Source organism: Nomascus leucogenys, chromosome 19, assembly GCF_006542625.1.
Source record: "Nomascus leucogenys isolate Asia chromosome 19, Asia_NLE_v1, whole genome shotgun sequence".
Classification (NCBI taxonomy): domain Eukaryota; kingdom Metazoa; phylum Chordata; class Mammalia; order Primates; family Hylobatidae; genus Nomascus; species Nomascus leucogenys.
Genome location: NC_044399.1, coordinates 58616444 through 58633081, shown reverse-complemented (window position 1 = coordinate 58633081; position 16638 = coordinate 58616444). Strand labels below are relative to the sequence as shown.

The 16638-nt window shown below is 39.9% G+C and overlaps 1 protein-coding gene across 12 annotated transcripts in view; it reads left to right on the top strand.

Annotated features, from left to right (window-relative positions):
• The window catches only part of BABAM2 (BRISC and BRCA1 A complex member 2), a 574233-nt gene that overhangs the window by 351534 nt on the left and 206061 nt on the right, over nt 1-16638 (top strand). For all 12 annotated transcript variants that reach the window (XR_004027068.1, XR_004027067.1, XM_030800431.1 and 9 more), the window contains one exon: nt 9309-9418. Coding sequence is in view for 10 of the 12 variants with exons in the window: in XM_030800431.1 (XP_030656291.1) it covers nt 9309-9418 (110 nt within the window). In the remaining 2 variants the exon portion in view is untranslated. The remainder of the gene's footprint in view (nt 1-9308; nt 9419-16638) is intronic.

The following is a 16638-nucleotide window of genomic DNA, read 5'->3' as shown; positions in this document are numbered from 1 at the left end:
GTTAATCCATCTTGAGTTAATTTTTGTATAAGGTGTAAGGAAGGAGTCCAGTTTCAGTTTTGTGCATATGGCTAGCCTGTTTTCCCAGCACCATACTGAATAGGAGATCCTTTCCCCATTACATGTTTTTGTCAGGTTTATCGAAGATCAGATGGTTGTAGATGTGTGGTGTTATTTCTGAGGTCTCTGTTCTGCTCCATTGGTCTATGTCTGTTTTGGTACCAGTACTATGCTGTTTTGGTTACTGTAGCCTTGTAGTATAATTTGAAGTCAGGTAGCGTGATGCCTCCAGCTTTGTTCTTTTTGCTTAGGATTGTCTTGGCAAAAATTGATACTTTAAGTAAGCCCAGAGGAAGCTTATCAAATGTATTAAGAGCACACTTAGGGCAGTAGGGGAAACTCCACACTCCAGATTCTTTCTCTAAAAACTTTTATGAGTAGAGAAGTTGGCAGAAGCCAGGAAGCATCATTTGCTTCCAGTGAGGACCCTGGCTATACTACAAAGGATTCCCCTCACCCAACCTCTCTGGCCTCCAGAGTAGGGGCTCCATTTCACACACCTTTTAGATTAATGCATGACTATTCAAAAGCTGGTGATTCTCAAGGCTGTGTCTGTTGGGTATAATAACTGATGGGACAGTATTTGACCAACAAAATCTTGATCATCATTATTTTCAAAAAGCCAGGATTTTCCTCCCTAAAATTTGTTTGTATTACATGTGTTTCAATTTAGTTTTATAAACAGTAGCCATAACCAATATATTTAGGATAAGTATAGCTTCACAAGCATATTCCTGCATAAATAAGAGCAGTCAAATCATTTTTGTTTATGAAAATAATAAGCAAGATAGAATTAAAAAAAACACTTACCCTATTCTGTATTGTGACATCTAGTAGTAATGAGCTCAAGATGTCACTTTTGGAGGACATGGGCAGGTGGCAGCAGCTCTGTTCTGGTGTCCTGGGCTCACCCTGTAGGAACTAGCTATTTCAAGAACACTGCGGTTATCTTTTCCTGACCTGACAATCAGTGCTTCTTATTTTCACTGAATATAGTTAGTTAATCATAGAATGGCCCTAACTGTACATTATTACAGGAAGGTTGATATTACCACCTTAGAATGCCATGGTCCTCACTGATGTCCTCAGAGAAGCCATTCTCCTTCCTTAATTAACTGAGTCCATGTAAAGATGTCAGGTGAATACATTTAATTTGGCACAGTGACTTCTATAGCCTTTGGTCTTTATACATTTGTTAATTTTAATTTCTTGCCCTGTACCTTCCAAAAGTAGACATTAAAACACATAAAGCATATACTTTTAACTTATTTTGAATATCTACTGTGTGCCTGGCGCAGACAAGATCGTTTATCCTTGGATAATAAGGGAAGAAGAAATGGTTCCTTAAGTTGCTCATGATCTTTGGGACATACAGTATTTAGAAACTAAATGTAGAACAAGTAAATGTATAGTAAATCTTTCCTGCATGTGAGTTTCCAAGTTTTTTATACGTTTCTTTGAGCACTGGTGCTGAGTCTCTTCTTTGTGCCCAATAGCATGCTACAGGATATAGTATGATTAAGAGGCTAGGGTCTGAGTCAGCATACATGGGTTCAAAACTCATCTTCGCCATTTAATCTCTCTGAGCCTCAGTTTCTTCATCTGCAAGTGAGAATAATTAGTTCTTACCTTACACAGTTGTTACGAAGATTAGAGATAATGCATATACAGCTGGAAGCCAATGACTATTGAGTAAACACAGAATAAATGTTAGCTGATATTATTGGGCCTGGTAGGAAGAAGGAGATCTCTACCCTGCCCTCAAGAAATTCACAATCTATTTGGAATATAAAATATATATTGCTGAAACAGCATGGGGAATTCATGAAGCAACATGGGGAAAACTACCGAGGGAGGACATAGATCAGATTGTAAGTGAAAGGAATCTTAATGGAGCAAGTGAATTTACAATCAGAGTTAAATTTAAAGCCAGCCCAATTAAGAAAAGAAGGACAGAAAGAACTTTTTAAGAAGGGGAATGGCAAATGCAGAGATGTTAGTCAAGTTCTGCTAATGTATAAAGAGTGGCCCATTTTGTCTGGACTAGGTGGGGAGAATATTTTTACTCCCATTTCCATTTGGAGGAACCAAATCAGAAGTAACTCTACTAAATGCTGCCTTCATAAGGGATATCAAAATACCAAGATAATTTTTAACCAAGAATTCAGTATATGTTGGAGATAGGCTGTAACTAGGCTTTTGGAACCCCCAATCCAGTGCCGCTACATCCCCCTTCATGGAGTAAAGCCCCGGGTTTAGCCACAGGGGACCCATTTATTGCTCTTCCTCATCTGTTTGGCTCAACTTCATTCCCTTGCTTTTGGATTTGTTTTGCTTTCTGACTATACTGCTTTCTCTGGCACTTGTACATTTCCCAGTATGTTTATAAAGAGGAAATAACCTAATTACTGAAATGACCAGTGTCATTATGAGACAGAGACCTCTTAGCAGTGAGACCAAGGTCTTACATATATCACTTTCCTTGTTCTTGACTATCTCTTCTGCTTAGATTTTATTTCGTTCCTACCATATTCCTACCGTAACACACTGTGATGTCTTTATGCCAGGAGAACCCAGATTCAAATTTTGATTGGGGCTGTATATGCCGATATATAACATAGCAAGTCAGGAGCACTTTTTATCTTTAATCTCCGTGAATTAATGAAAGGCCACTGCTGATTCTCCATAAAGCCAACTTTCAGCACCCTTTTAAACTTTCATTTCCTGTTCATTCCTTATCTTCTTTCTCTGCTTTAAATTTTTCTCTTTACCATTTGTAACATACTATATATTTTATTTTGTTAAATGCTTGAATGAATGGTAGTACCCTAAGAGAGTCTTATTCTCTCCCACTTGAAAAAACTTGATTTAAAAAATATAAATTTATATAATTTGATGGATATTGGAGCCTCTAAAATACTAACCTCACTTTGTATATTTTAAAATAGGATTCTGTTTTGCAAATTTGCATATAGTTTGTCAAAAACTTATAACTTGGTCGGGCGCAGTGGCTCACGCCTGTAATCCCAGCACTTTGGGAGGCCGAGGTGGGTGGATCACGAGGTCAGGAGATCGAGACCATCCTGGCTAACACGATGAAACCCCGTCTCTACTAAATATACAAAAAAAATTAGCCGGGCGTGGTGGCGGGCGCCTGTAGTCCCAGCTACTCCGGAGGCTGAGGCAGGAGAATGGCATGAACCTGGGAGGTGGAGCTTGTAGTGAGCCGAGATCGCACCACTGCACTCCAGCCTGGGCGACAGGCAACAAAACTCATAACTTTTGTATGATGAAGTACTTACCTAGACCTAGTTTTTCATTACTCGAGGAATTACACTTAGTTCTGAGTCTAGCTTAATACCATTTTAAAATGGTGCTTACTTAGGTGGGTGTACTTCATGCTTGTAGTCTCAGCTACTTGGGAGGGTGAGGCAGGAGGATCACTTGAGCCCAGGAGTTCAAGGCCAGCAAACAAACAAACACAGAAGCACTTACTTGATTTTTGACATACTATGTAATAGCGCCTGTATAACCATATATACCCACTGAGTGGTTTTGCTAGTAACAGTTACAACTTTATTGTAGGCCTTTTTGAATTGAGAAATACAATGGCTTTTTTACCGTCCTGTTATGTGACCTGTGATTTGCAGTGTTTCTGGTTCAGCTAATGTCTTTCAGCAATTAGTTAATTGGTAGTTTGTACCTATATTGACACTAATGTTCTCAACATATAGGGACTTGTTTAATGACTGCTATCTTTACTTGGGATAATTAGCATATCAAAGGAGTAGAGCATAATGATAAATTGTACTTGGTTTACTTTCATTTCCAAGGCTAATTGTTGTTGTTTTCTACACCCTTTTGATATTTGCAAAGAGCCTCCATTGAGAATAGTTATATAAATGAACCATTATGATCTAACCAGAAGTATTTTCTGTTATTAATAGGTGTATCCTTGGCGATACATAGTTCAGACTTGAGTTGTTTTTTTTTAAATAAAATCTTAAGTAAGCGTAGACTTAAGGAATTAAAGAGATAAATACTGAGAATCTTCCCTATTGGAAGCATTTTCCACTTAATTCCATCATTTATACTGTCAGTCCTGAAACCCAAATATTCCTCTGCTTAGAAAAGCTAGTTCAGTGGTTTATTTCATTCATTTACTCATTCTTTTAGTTATCTCTGCATTAATTCCATTTTTTCCACCAGTTGCTCTGTATGTACTATGTTCCAGACACTGGGGGTGCAAAAATGAACACGAAAATCTCCCAGCCTGCCAGGAACTCACCTATAGTGAATATTCATTATACGCCATAGGAACTCCTTTAATCAAGGGCTGAGCTAGATCAACTGTTACATCTCACCAGAATATCATGGCCATTATTGCTTCACCGTATGTGTGTCAGTGCCTGGCAGGCTTTTATAAAGGTGGGAAACAATATTCTTCTTTAGCTTTATCAGATTCGGTATCTTTCCTCCCATTTTAGCCTTTTGCAGTTTCAAATGGTGCAGATAGAGAGCCCTGAAAATGTATACTTGTACGTTTTTAAATGTCCCCTTCTATGCTGTAACCACCCCCTGTTTTCCAAATGCTGCCATTAGTGGTTGCAGTAATCATCTGTAATGTTAGCTTCTCAGAACCATGGTACAAGAGCTTCTTTTCTAATTTCCCAGATGGGAGGGAACACATGTACATGCTTGTTAGAGTTGCAGAAACTAGAAACAGCACTGTGGGGATTTGTATTTTTGGAATTCTATGGGCTTGTTTAAGCACTCAAATTCAAACTTAGATATCCATTAGGAATCAAATACCATTTCGGGGAAATCTCATGTGCCACACCAACAGGAATAAAACATATAAAACGAACTCCTGGAAATAACTAGTTTCATATTCAGGCTCATGTTTTATGTACTTTTTTCAGGATGCCAGATGATAAATGTTGATTATATAAACCAGGGTCATTCCGTTTGTTTGGAGGATTGTCTCTAAGCATTTCCGCTCTTTATTGAAATAGTAGTGAAATTGAAAGTTTAAAAGTCAGAAAGGGAAATAATTATAAATTACCCATAGGCATATGGAATAAAGCCCCCAATTATAAAGGATTTCGGTGGCCCCTGGTTCTTTGCAGTGTGTTTTTGCAAGGTTATGTGATTTGTAATCATAGCCTCTAGCCTTGACCTTACATAAGAAAACTTAGTCATTGGGGAAAGGTTTCTGAAAGTAAATGTTATTTCTTTTTTAATTGTCTTTTTTGACCAATCTAACTCACGCAGGGCTACTTCTACACTTAGATCATAAAATGAATTTGTTCCTATGAATGTCTTCAAGCTCAGCTTTAACCTTAGTTTTAGATGTTTGATGAGTTTTAAAGTCATATTATACAACTGAGTAGTTTGTTTGTTGCAGACCCTAAGTATTTTTTACAATTTTCATTCTCATTTTACAGAAAGGAAAGTTCAAGGTTGAATACTCTATCATCTATAAAAGAGCAAGAAGTGATCAGTAAGCTCAGACTCCTGACCTGGGCTCTCCTTTTAAAGTCACTAGTTCTGGAGGACTTGGTGTATTAACAAGGCCAGGAGCAGGGAGTCAGCATTTAGTTTCTAGACATTATTGGTGACAAAAAAATTTGTAAAGTAGGTTCCTGAAAAATCTCTAGATGTAGAGAATAAAAATTAGGGATGAACATGCTATTTGTTCACTAATTTATTCATTCAGCTAACATTGAGTGGTTTCCATATGCCAGATACTGTGCTAAAATCCTGCTCTTACCCATTTATCCCCCTCCTTACCCAGTTAGAAACAGAACAAGACAAAACAAAGCTATACTTCTTATATCATGCCACCTAAAAATATATTCCAGAGGTATTACAAATTTACAATGTACAAATAAAATTATAACAATATAAGATGAAAAACTAGAGAAGCAGTTATAGAACCTCAGAGTTACTGACTGGATTTCACTCTGCAAAAATCTAAATTTTCTGTGATGGCAGAAGAGCCCTCAAATGAAGTAAAAAGTCAAAAAGAGAAAATAACTTTAGCACATGTGACAGAAAAAGATTAAGAAACTCAATGAACAACAACAACAAAGACTAAGAACCTTAAAGCAAGATGGATAATGGATTTGATCAGCAAATTTACAAAAGAAATGTAGATGACCAGTAAATAAGTAAAAAGTTGCTCAGCCTCATTCATTGAATCTAAATGGAGATACCATTTTCCAGATTTTAAAAAGAGTGGTAACAGCCAGTGTTATCCAGTGATTCAGGATGAGGGGAAGCAGGCTTATACTCATACAAACTCACAGGTCCAAATGTGAATTGTTGCAAAAATTTTTTTATTTTTTTATTTTTATTTTATTTTATTTTATTTTTTGAGACAGAGTCTCACTCCGTCAGCCAGGCTGGAGCGCAGTGGCACCATCTCGGCTCACTGCAACCTCCGCCTCCTGGGTTCAAGCAATTCTCCTGCCTCAGCCTCCCAAGTAGCTGGGATTACAGGCATGTGCCACCACACCTGGCTAATTTTTGTATTTTTAGTAGAGACGGGGTTTACCATGTTGGCCAGGCTGGTCTCGAACTCCTGACCTCAGGTAATCCACCCACCTCGGCCTCCCAAAGTGCTGGGATTACAGGTGTGAGCCACCGCGCCCAGCCTGTTGCAAAATTTTTAGAAAATAATCTGTCAAATTCTTTTGAACTGTAAAATGTTCATAACCTTTGACCCAACAAGCTCAGTTTTAGTTCTCTATTTAAAAATATAAGTCCCACTACTAACAGATGCACACACACAAATGTACATACAGTGACACAAAGATACACACACAAAAGAATATTTATTGCAGCACTATCAAGTGGCCAAGAATTGTGAACAACCTGAAGTTTGTTGCTAAGGAAATAGTTTAATAAAAAATAAATCCATGCCATGGAATATTATGTGGCTATTTAAAAAGCAGTTGATAGAGCGATATGATTCCATTAGGGAAAACAAAACAGAAGGTTAAAGAGCTGTTTATATGCAAATGTGTATATGTTTTTATGAGCATAAAGAAAGTAGTTTGAAGCTACCTACACACACAGTTAATATTGGTTACCTTGAAAAGTGGGGGCGAGGGAGGGGTGGAAGAGCTTTTACTTTATAAACTTCTGTATGGTTTGACTTGTTAAGACAAGCCTAAATTTTGCAATCTAAAATTTTTTAAAAAAGAAAGAAAACGGAAAGGGAAGTGGCCAAAGAGACAGGAAAAGACCATCAAGAAAAGAGAGTTTCATGAGGCAAGTGGTCACCCATGTCAAATACTGTTTAGACATCAAGTAAGAAAAGGACAGAGAAGCATTTGGTGTGTTTAGTGGTTACCCTTGGTGGGAACGGTCTTCATGAACTTGTGGGGTCAGTAGTAGGCTATTGTGGGCTAAGGGATAAGTGGAAGAGAAGGGAATAGAGTGTGTGTAGATAACTCTTCCAAGCAGTCTGTGAAAGGGAGGAGCGAGAGGAGAGAGAATCCAAGGAGCTCTGTAGAGTTCAGCAAGATTCTTTCCTTTCCTTTAAAAATGTTTCTTTTTTAGGATGGGAGAGACTTGTGGTTCTTGTCCCTGTGTATACATGTCACACTCGTCCATCTTATACACACAAGAGAATGCAGAGCAGGGAGACTGAAGGCTCCGGAGTTGAGCAGGATGAGTGATGGCCAGCTTCCCAGGATGAAGGAAAAGAAAGGGTGGCGTGACAGACAAAAGACATTGTATTTGAGGTTGAAGATACAATGTCAAGCTCCTGAGTAGTGAGTCTTTTTTTTTTTTGAGGCGGAGTCTCGCTCTGTCGCCCAGGCTGGAGTGCAGTGGCGCGATCTCGGCTCACTGCAAGCTCCGCCTCCCGGGTTCACGCCATTCTCCTGCCTCAGCTTCCCGAGCAGCTGGGACTACAGGCGCCCGCCACCACGCCCGGCTAATTTTTTTTTTTTTTTTTTGTATTTTTAGTAGAGACGGGGTTTCACCGTGTTAGCCAGGATGGCCTCGATTTCCTGACCTCGTGATCCGCCCGCCTCGCACTCCCAAAGTGCTGGGATTACAGGCGTGAGCCACCGCGCCCAGCCAAGTAATGAGTCTTAAAGTCTAGGTGTGACCCCTCCCTCTGGCTGCTGGTGTGGCTGCTGAACCTTCCTAAGGACCTATGAACTGATCCAGAAATATAGGTCCGTTCTTACCAGTCTGTATGAAAGATGTTAAGTGTTTAACACATATTGTGTTTAGTAATTAAGTGTTTAAAATTTTTATATTTGACTTGGAGCCACTACCAACCAAAAATAAATTAAGGGTTATTAAAATTTGGTATTCACAAATTAAAATCAATGTGTGCTACGAGATTTATTTGAATTCGGTATTTTATTCAGAAGTCTGGCAGACACTTGGTGCTTGGCAATAATCATAAAGCACATGCACATAGTTGTAAATTCCACAATTTTGATTCAGGACACTTCATCAGTGTATCATCAGCGTTGGCTTGAGTTGGTTATAATATTCAGTTCCTGCTATTCTTGCTTTTTAATTATAAATTACAGTAAGTTTAGTTTTATCATTATCAGTTTAGTTTATTGTATGTTATTTGGTTAACCTCACAATGTTTATTGGTACATACTTGGATCAACAATGTTTTGTCTTATAGTGTTCTTGTAACTAGACTTTTAAGATATGTATGTCTTGTGATTCACATGTGAATTATCCATTATCATTTTGCCAAAGTAGATGTGTACCTAACCCCCTTGTCATTTGCTTGTATGGTGACAGTCTTCATGGTGATATGTTTCCTGGGAATTTTTGCCCTTTAAATAGCTTACAACATACTGTCATGGTAGGTGTAAGAAAATTCCTGGATATTTTAATGTTTTTTGATGTTGTAGGATATAAATTATGTTTATGGTAATATGTTTACTGCAACTTAATTATATTTTTGCTGAATTCTTTGTTACCACCAGGTTCACTACCTGCCCCCTACCCCCTGAATGTGGGAACAAGTGAGATAGGTGGAGGTCTTTTGCTTTGCTGTGGTAGGCTTTGCGCAGAAAGTTTAAAATCCATCCCTCTAGAGGAGTGGGTAGGTGTGTGGAAAGGATGTGCTAAGCAGCTAAGCTAAAGTGGAATAAGGGTAACTCACAGTCATGGCTTCAATGCCAGTGGACTGTGAGCTTGTCACTAATAAGATGTTAGGAGAACAGGTGCTGATGTTTTGTTTTCACTTCTTGTTTAAGGATGTAAATGAAGACCCTGGAGAAGATGTGGCCCTCCTCTCTGTTAGTTTTGAGGACACTGAAGCCACCCAGGTGTACCCCAAGCTGTACTTGTCACCTCGAATTGAGCAGTAAGTGTCATTAACATTAGGTAGCCTGGTGCTACTTCTTGCTAGCCAATATGTCTTATTCTTCCTTTTGCCACTCTTGAACTCTTACATTTATTTCTCTTCATTGACTTTTGTTTCCTTAAAAAATTCATCATATTAAGAGTTTCCATTGCAGAGTAAATGCAGTTAGTACTTGCCACTACACCCTTTTGGGGAGTGTTATTGTGCATTTAGTGACATGAATACTGTACCTTTGTAGAGAGAAAGGAATAGGCAGACTGAGTCCAAAATTGAGACTCCTTCCAGATGTTCCCTGGAGTTTGAATGGTTGTAGCCTACAGTGGGCTGCTAAACATCTGGCCCAATTTCTTACTTATTTGTAACTATTAATGTTATTTGTAAAACGTAAGTAGCCTCTTTAAAATATTTAGCAAAAACTGAGTCAGAAGTTAGTAACGCTAATATTAAAAGTAGATAGCTTAAAAAGATAACGTTTTATTTTGCTGCATTGAAATAGCTGTGTATAATTTTACACAACATTCAGGCTACATGGCAGAAGTAGTTTGATGTTGCATTTGTGTTCTAACCAAGTAACATTATTCGTCAGTAATGAATTTTGTAACGCCTGGATTCACAGTGTGAGTATTGTGGGTGAAATGCTTCAGTAGCTTATTCTACTTCAAAGGAAGCTGAGGTTCATTGAAAATGGATTATAAGCAGATTTGGTTGGGAACTTCTGACAGGACAGATTTTTCATCAGCAGAGAGAGTTTTTACAGACTCTGATTGAAATGTATTATTAAAATTCTCTGTGAGTCATTTAGTCACAGTTGGCTGATTTCTGTCTGTGAGTAGATGTGGTCACTATCTAGCATTCTTAGTAAAAATACTGAGCCATTTTTACCCCTTCTGACCTTAGTTGCTCTAATTTATAAATCATGGACACATCATCTTAAAAACCAATATGACACAGCTGTTTATACTCAAATCTGGGAGCTTACGAACATCAATAATCTATAGGCATTCTCTTGTTTTTTTATATATCTGACACAGCACCTAGAACAGGATTTTACAGCAGCAGGCACTCAATGAATGTTTAATTTTTGTTTTGAGACAGCAGCGTCTCACTCTGTTACCCAGGCTGGAGTATAGTGGCATGCTTATGGCTCACTGCAGCCTTGACCTCCTGGGCTCAAGTGATCCTCCTACCTCAGCCTCCCAAGTGGCTAGGACTCCAGGCGCCACCATGCATGCCTAATGTTTTTATTTTTATATTTGTAGAGACCGGGTCTCGCTCTGTTGCCCAGGCTAGTCTCAAACTCCTGGGCTCAAGTGATTCTCCTGCCTCGGCCTCCCAAAGAATGTTATTTTTTTTTGTTGTTTTTTGTCTGTTTGTTTTGAGACAGAGTCTTACTCTGTCATCCAGGCTGGAGTGCAGTGGTTCAATCTCAGCTCACTGCAACCTCCACCTTCTGGGTTCAAGTGATTCTTGGGTTTCAGCCTCCCGAGTAGCTGGGACTACAGGCACAAGCCACCACACCCAGATAATTTTTTGTATTTTCAGTCTCGAGTTTCGCCATGTTGGCCAAGCTGGTCTCGAACTCCTGACTTCAGGTGATCCGCCCGCCTCGGCCTCCCAAAGTGCTAGGATTACAGGCATGAGTCACAGTGCCTGGCCCCAAAGAGTTTTATTATTTTCTTAGTTGAAAATACTGACCCATATTAGTAAGTGATCAGTGGATACCAGAGGCAGTAGAATGACGTGGCATGAGGCAAGGGCTCTGAGTCAAGCAGATCTGGTTTAAACCTGGTTCCTGCCACTCACCAGCTGGCACAAAATGTAACTTCTCTGAGCTTGTTTCCTCAGTCATAAAATAGACATAATAATACCTATTTCATAGTGTTGTTTTCAGGATTATATTAATACTGTTCATAAAGCATTAATCACAGTGCCTGGCACTACAGCAAACACTCAGCAAGTAATAGCCATGAATGTTATTATTATTGATACAGTTAATAGGAGAAGAACGAGTGTTTAGCAGGGATAAGTTGGGGCAGAAAAGGAGAGGATGGGTAAATAAGGGAGCATGTACCAGTTCTAGCGTAGCCACTCATTGTGTAACTAATGAGTTAAATTACAAAGGTCCTTTGGTGATGAGAAAAGAGTTAATGAAACAATCGCAAGAAGTGGGCAATATGAATATATTAGTTAAGCTGCAGGCAATAATTTGCCAGCTCAGAAAAACATTTGTTCCAGCAGCTAGGTTGTTTTTCTTGGAAGTTACTACACTTAATTTGCAAATAAACTTGCTAATGAAATAGTCTCACTCTAAAAATCTAAGATGTGTGGGAAATGATTAAGGAAGGGTATATTTTAAAAGTCATTTTTCCTATCTCCAAAGTCCAGCTCTCTCATGTCCTTCCTCCCTTTTTTTTCTTTCTTTTTTTTTTTTTTTTGAGACGGAATCTTGCTCCGTTCCCCAGGCTGGAGTGAGTGACGCCATCTCCGCTCACTGCAAGCTCCGCCTCCCGGGTTCACGCCATTCTCCTGCCTCAGCCTCCCGAGTAGCTGGGACTACAGGCGCCCACCACCACGCCTGGCTAATTTTTTTGTATTTTTAGTAGAGATGGGGTTTCACCATGTTAGCCAGGATGGTCTCAAACTCCTGACCTTGTGATCCACCCACCTCAGCCTCCCAAAGTGCTGAGATGACAGGCGTGAGCCACCGCTCCCGGCCTCTTCTATTTTATGTTAAGAGCTCTCCACAGCATACCCTTTTAGATCATTTTTCGGTTACTTCACCTCATATACTGTTTCCTTCAGCCAGACCTGAGCACTGAAGTTTTCTTACATTGCCAGCACTCTCTTGCCTCTGTGCCTTTGCTAAAGCTGCTCCTTCCATGTACAAGGCCCTTCTCTAACCCCCTCTTCCTGTTGAAATACTATAGTTTTTCTAAGGCCTTATTCAAATGCCGTCTCTACCAACCATTTTCCCTGAGGACAGTTAGTCTAGCCTTCCCCAGAGCTCTTTGTAACACTGAATTATAATCTATATTTATATTATAATCTACCCATCATAGCTTTAATTGGTGATAAGGATTTTTAAAAATCTTTTGCTGAATTGCAAGCTACTCACTCAGGTGAGGAACAAGTCTTTTTTTTAATGCCGTGCATACATGCAATACACAGTTATCAATTGCCTAATTGGCAGTCTTCTAGGTGAGTAAGTAGTTGTCACCAAAATATTGGAAAATGCCTCACTGAAAGGTTTTATACTTTTCCTGGTTGCTAAAAATTCACTTCGTAGAACTACGTTTATAATACCAAAACAAACTACCAAACATTCTTATATCTTTAAGTAGAAGTTTTCAAAATGAGGTTTTAGAGAAAGATTAACATAAAAGAAGTAAACTTGGGATATGACTTCTATAAGGGCTTAGATATTTGCTAAAGTTATTAATACTTTTGGTTAATTCTTCCAGAGTTCAGAGAATAGAACAGACATAGTGCCATTTCAAGAAGGCCATAGTCATGGGATAGGTTTTGAGAACTGACTGTGCTAAGCTCTCATTTGTTTTCTGTGTTTTATACTATCTTGTCAACTCTTAGCTATCCAAGCATTGATTTTCGACTCAGACTCGGAGAGTTCTTTCAGGAGTCATGGGTAAAGCATCCCATGTGGACCCGCCCAAAGCCGATGTCAAGCTCTTGCCCTAGCTGAGGCTTGTACTCCTTTTGGCTTCTGCTATGGCTCTTTCTAGGAAGTCCCAAGCCCCATGCAGTGCATTTGACAGGGAGAGGCTCAGGGGAGACCAATAGCCCCATCCACACTGGGTAAAAATTACCAAGAGAAGGCTTGCGTTCCCACCATCTCCTCCATGGGCATAGAGAGATATCGTGGGCCTGGGAAGAACCCCATTCCAGTCTGACTGTTCCTCTGTCCCAGCTTGTCCATGAAGTAGGCAAAGATATTATACTCATGTTAACTACTCCCAGCAATTGGAAAAGAAAAAGGCTACTTTTGGGTCTTGTCATTATATGTAGGAAAAAATATTGATTTGTTGTACCCTAAAAAGACTACAAATTAGACAGTCGTGACAAAAGGGAGCATTGGTCAGATTCATTGGTAGAAGACTCTGAAATGTATTCTAATTTGATGAAGCTCTGAAATGTGATCCCACTTCTGAAGTCTGTTTGCCCAGGGTCGTGGAATAGTTGTCTGGTGTCTCTGGCAGCCCTGCCGCACATGGCTGCATGCCCTTACGATGCTTAGATGCATATTGTTTACCGGTCTCCCACTGCGCATTTCTATGGCTTGCAGAGTAAATGCTTCTGAGAAGAACTTTGTGTTCTTGCACAAGGGACGTTTATGAAATAAACATATTTCTCGTCCTATACATTTGTTTTCCAAGGAACCAAAACCAATCCATTGAATTAGACACGAGTAAGTTCTGTTAATTAAAAAAAAAAAAAAAAAAAAAAAAGTCAGTGGTGAGTTATGCAAAAAAAAAAAAAAAAGCTAGTAGTCAGTGATGCAAATTAGATTTTGGTTGAATATTAGAAAAGGGGAAAAAATAGTTTCTAAACCAGTTGCTTTTTTTTCCCCTGGCAGAAAAGCTGTGATTAAGGTTACATCATCAGAGCTGGCGCAAAACATGCTCTACCTTTCCCTCTTCCCCAGACTGTTGGCAGTTGTAGTAGTGAAACCAAAGGTTAAATGGGCATGAGAGTCTGCATAGCACTCTTCCCCGAAAGGTGTGGGCCCTTTTCTTGGCTTGAGCCACTTTGTGGGAGTGGTTTAAAGACAACCAGCTTCCTCATTCCCTGTGCTGTTCCCACTCTGTGCATAAAAAGAGGACTTCAGCCCTGAGGCAGACCAGGTGGCATCTTTCACAAGTACAGAATTTGTTTTTAGAACTTTTTGTTAAGTTACATCTGCCTTGGAAATGAGTACTCAAAACTTCCCAGCCCACAAACGCTCACTATTATTGAGGCCTGTGTACCTGCAATATGCATGTTTGTTCTTTCAGGCAACAGAACGACCACATGTGAGGCCCTTTGCTAGGTGCTTCAGAGGCTGTCAGCATAAATGAAATGTGGCTCACCCCCTTAATTTCCTTAAAGTAAGAGAGATCAGAACAAATATGGCAAGTTGTGACTTGTGGATTAATAGAAAAGGCATATTAATACATGGCATCAGAAGCCCCCTGTTCCTTCACTTATTGGCTGGCAATCTTGGCTGAAGTTAACGTTTTTGAGCTTCATTTCATCTTCTGTGAAGAGGAATAAATCTAAGTTTCAGTTTCATCTACTCCAAGTGGGGAGGTAGATGAGAAAGGCCCTCCTACTGTAGTGCTTGGCCCATGGTTGATGCTTAGTTAGTGCTCCTTGAGAAAATACTTATTAAGTGCTATAAGAGTTCAAGAGAGTGGGAGATCACATTTCCATTTGACTTGGTGGAGAAGGAGCTTTGGAAGATTATGGAAAGCCTGGCATTTCTAGAGATTAAATATGCAATACTGTAACGATAACAGATATGTATTTGTTTAGTACTTTAAAATATTCCAACTGCTTTTCACTTTACCATCCATGCCTATCATGTGTTTTATAATATAGCTTTTTTCTTCTATAACTTGGAGTTTTTAGATCCCTCCTTGTCTCCTTCATGCTACTCCTTCCTTTTTTCAACCCATTAAATTATGCTAAATTGTGCTTCCTGTGATAACATCTCTAGACACTTTTGTGGCATTGCCTGTTTGTGGATGACACCCAGATCCCCATTTCTAATCTCAGCATTTCTCCCTGCTTACAGATCTGCTTCTCTAACCACTAGATAGACATGTCTGTGTGTTCAGTTGACACCTCAAATTCAAAGGGCCTGAAACTAAACTCATCATTCCCCCAATAAGCTAATGTTTCTTCTTTACAGCCTGTTTTTATTCATGACACTCTTGTCTTCTTGGTGCCCAGGTGGTACATCTTAAAGGCATTGACCATACCTCATGCCTCTATTAGCCAGCCAGTTGTTTTGGACCAAAAACCCACTCTCCACAATGTCTCTGAGTCTTGTCATTACTACTGTCATCACCTAGTTCAGTCTTTCAGTTGCCATGGGTCCTGAGGGGCTCTTAACTTCTAGTTTCTTCCTATTTCAGTTTATCCATGTGCAACTGTCACTGTCCTTCTGAAGTAAATTCCAGTCCTGTAATGTCCTTCCCGAGAAGCTTCAATGCCTCTCCGTTGCCAAGCGAAGTAAATTCACAGCTCTCTATCTGGCATTCAGAGTCTGTGTTACAGTCCTGTTCGCTTTTCCACCCTAGGCTGGACTCTACATGTATCCTGTTGTCCAGTCAAACTGAGAATTTTGTGATTTCCTGAACACACCTTGTGTTTTTTTCACTTCTATACCTTGCTCAGGCTACTCCTTAGATCAGAACATTGAATTTATTTACCTCCCCCACAGGGTCTGTTAAAGTCCTGCCCATGTTCTTAGATCTTCTCAATCATTACCTCCTCCATGGAACTTTTCCTGACCACCGCTGCCTGCCTCACCAATGGCACCACACTTTTTCCCTCTGTGTTTGTGCCTCCTTTGTCATATTGCCTCCCTGGACTCTAAACTCTTTAAGGCCTGGGCCTCTTTTCCATCAGTTGAGAGCTGGTGAGCCACAGCCCATCTCTGGCCAAGCTGGCCCTAGCCAGGCCCCTGCCCAAGCTCAGCCACAGTCTCCATTGACAGGTCTGGCTGGAGAGGCAGAAAGCTGTGACACTATGTGCATGTTAAGGCGGTGGGTTTTCACAGTCATTTCTTTTTGCTGTGCCTTGTGGCTAGCCAGGAGGATACTTTCCTTTATGGTCGCCTGTTCATGTTTCTGAGAGGTGGAGCCCTATTTCGTAAGAGTGGTTTATCAGCTGAATCCTGGAGGTGGAATATGACTTTGATCTTCTGTGACCTATGTGACCTAGTATAGTCCTGTTGGCGTCTCCAGCCTCCCCTCCCCTGCCTTTACCCCACAGCGTGCCTGGCAGCAAACATGGTCTCTTGGAATATTTGGATAGCCTGGGATCTACAAGGGCTGGGATAAAGTGAAACTTGGCTAAAGGACCTAGGGAAAGGGTGAGGGGAACTGAAAATTAAAATAATACTACTTAAAATTATGGATGAGTAAGGATATTAAATTCAGACAAATTGGATCAAATACATTTTTTAAAAGCAATAAGCAAGTTCAATATATCGGTAT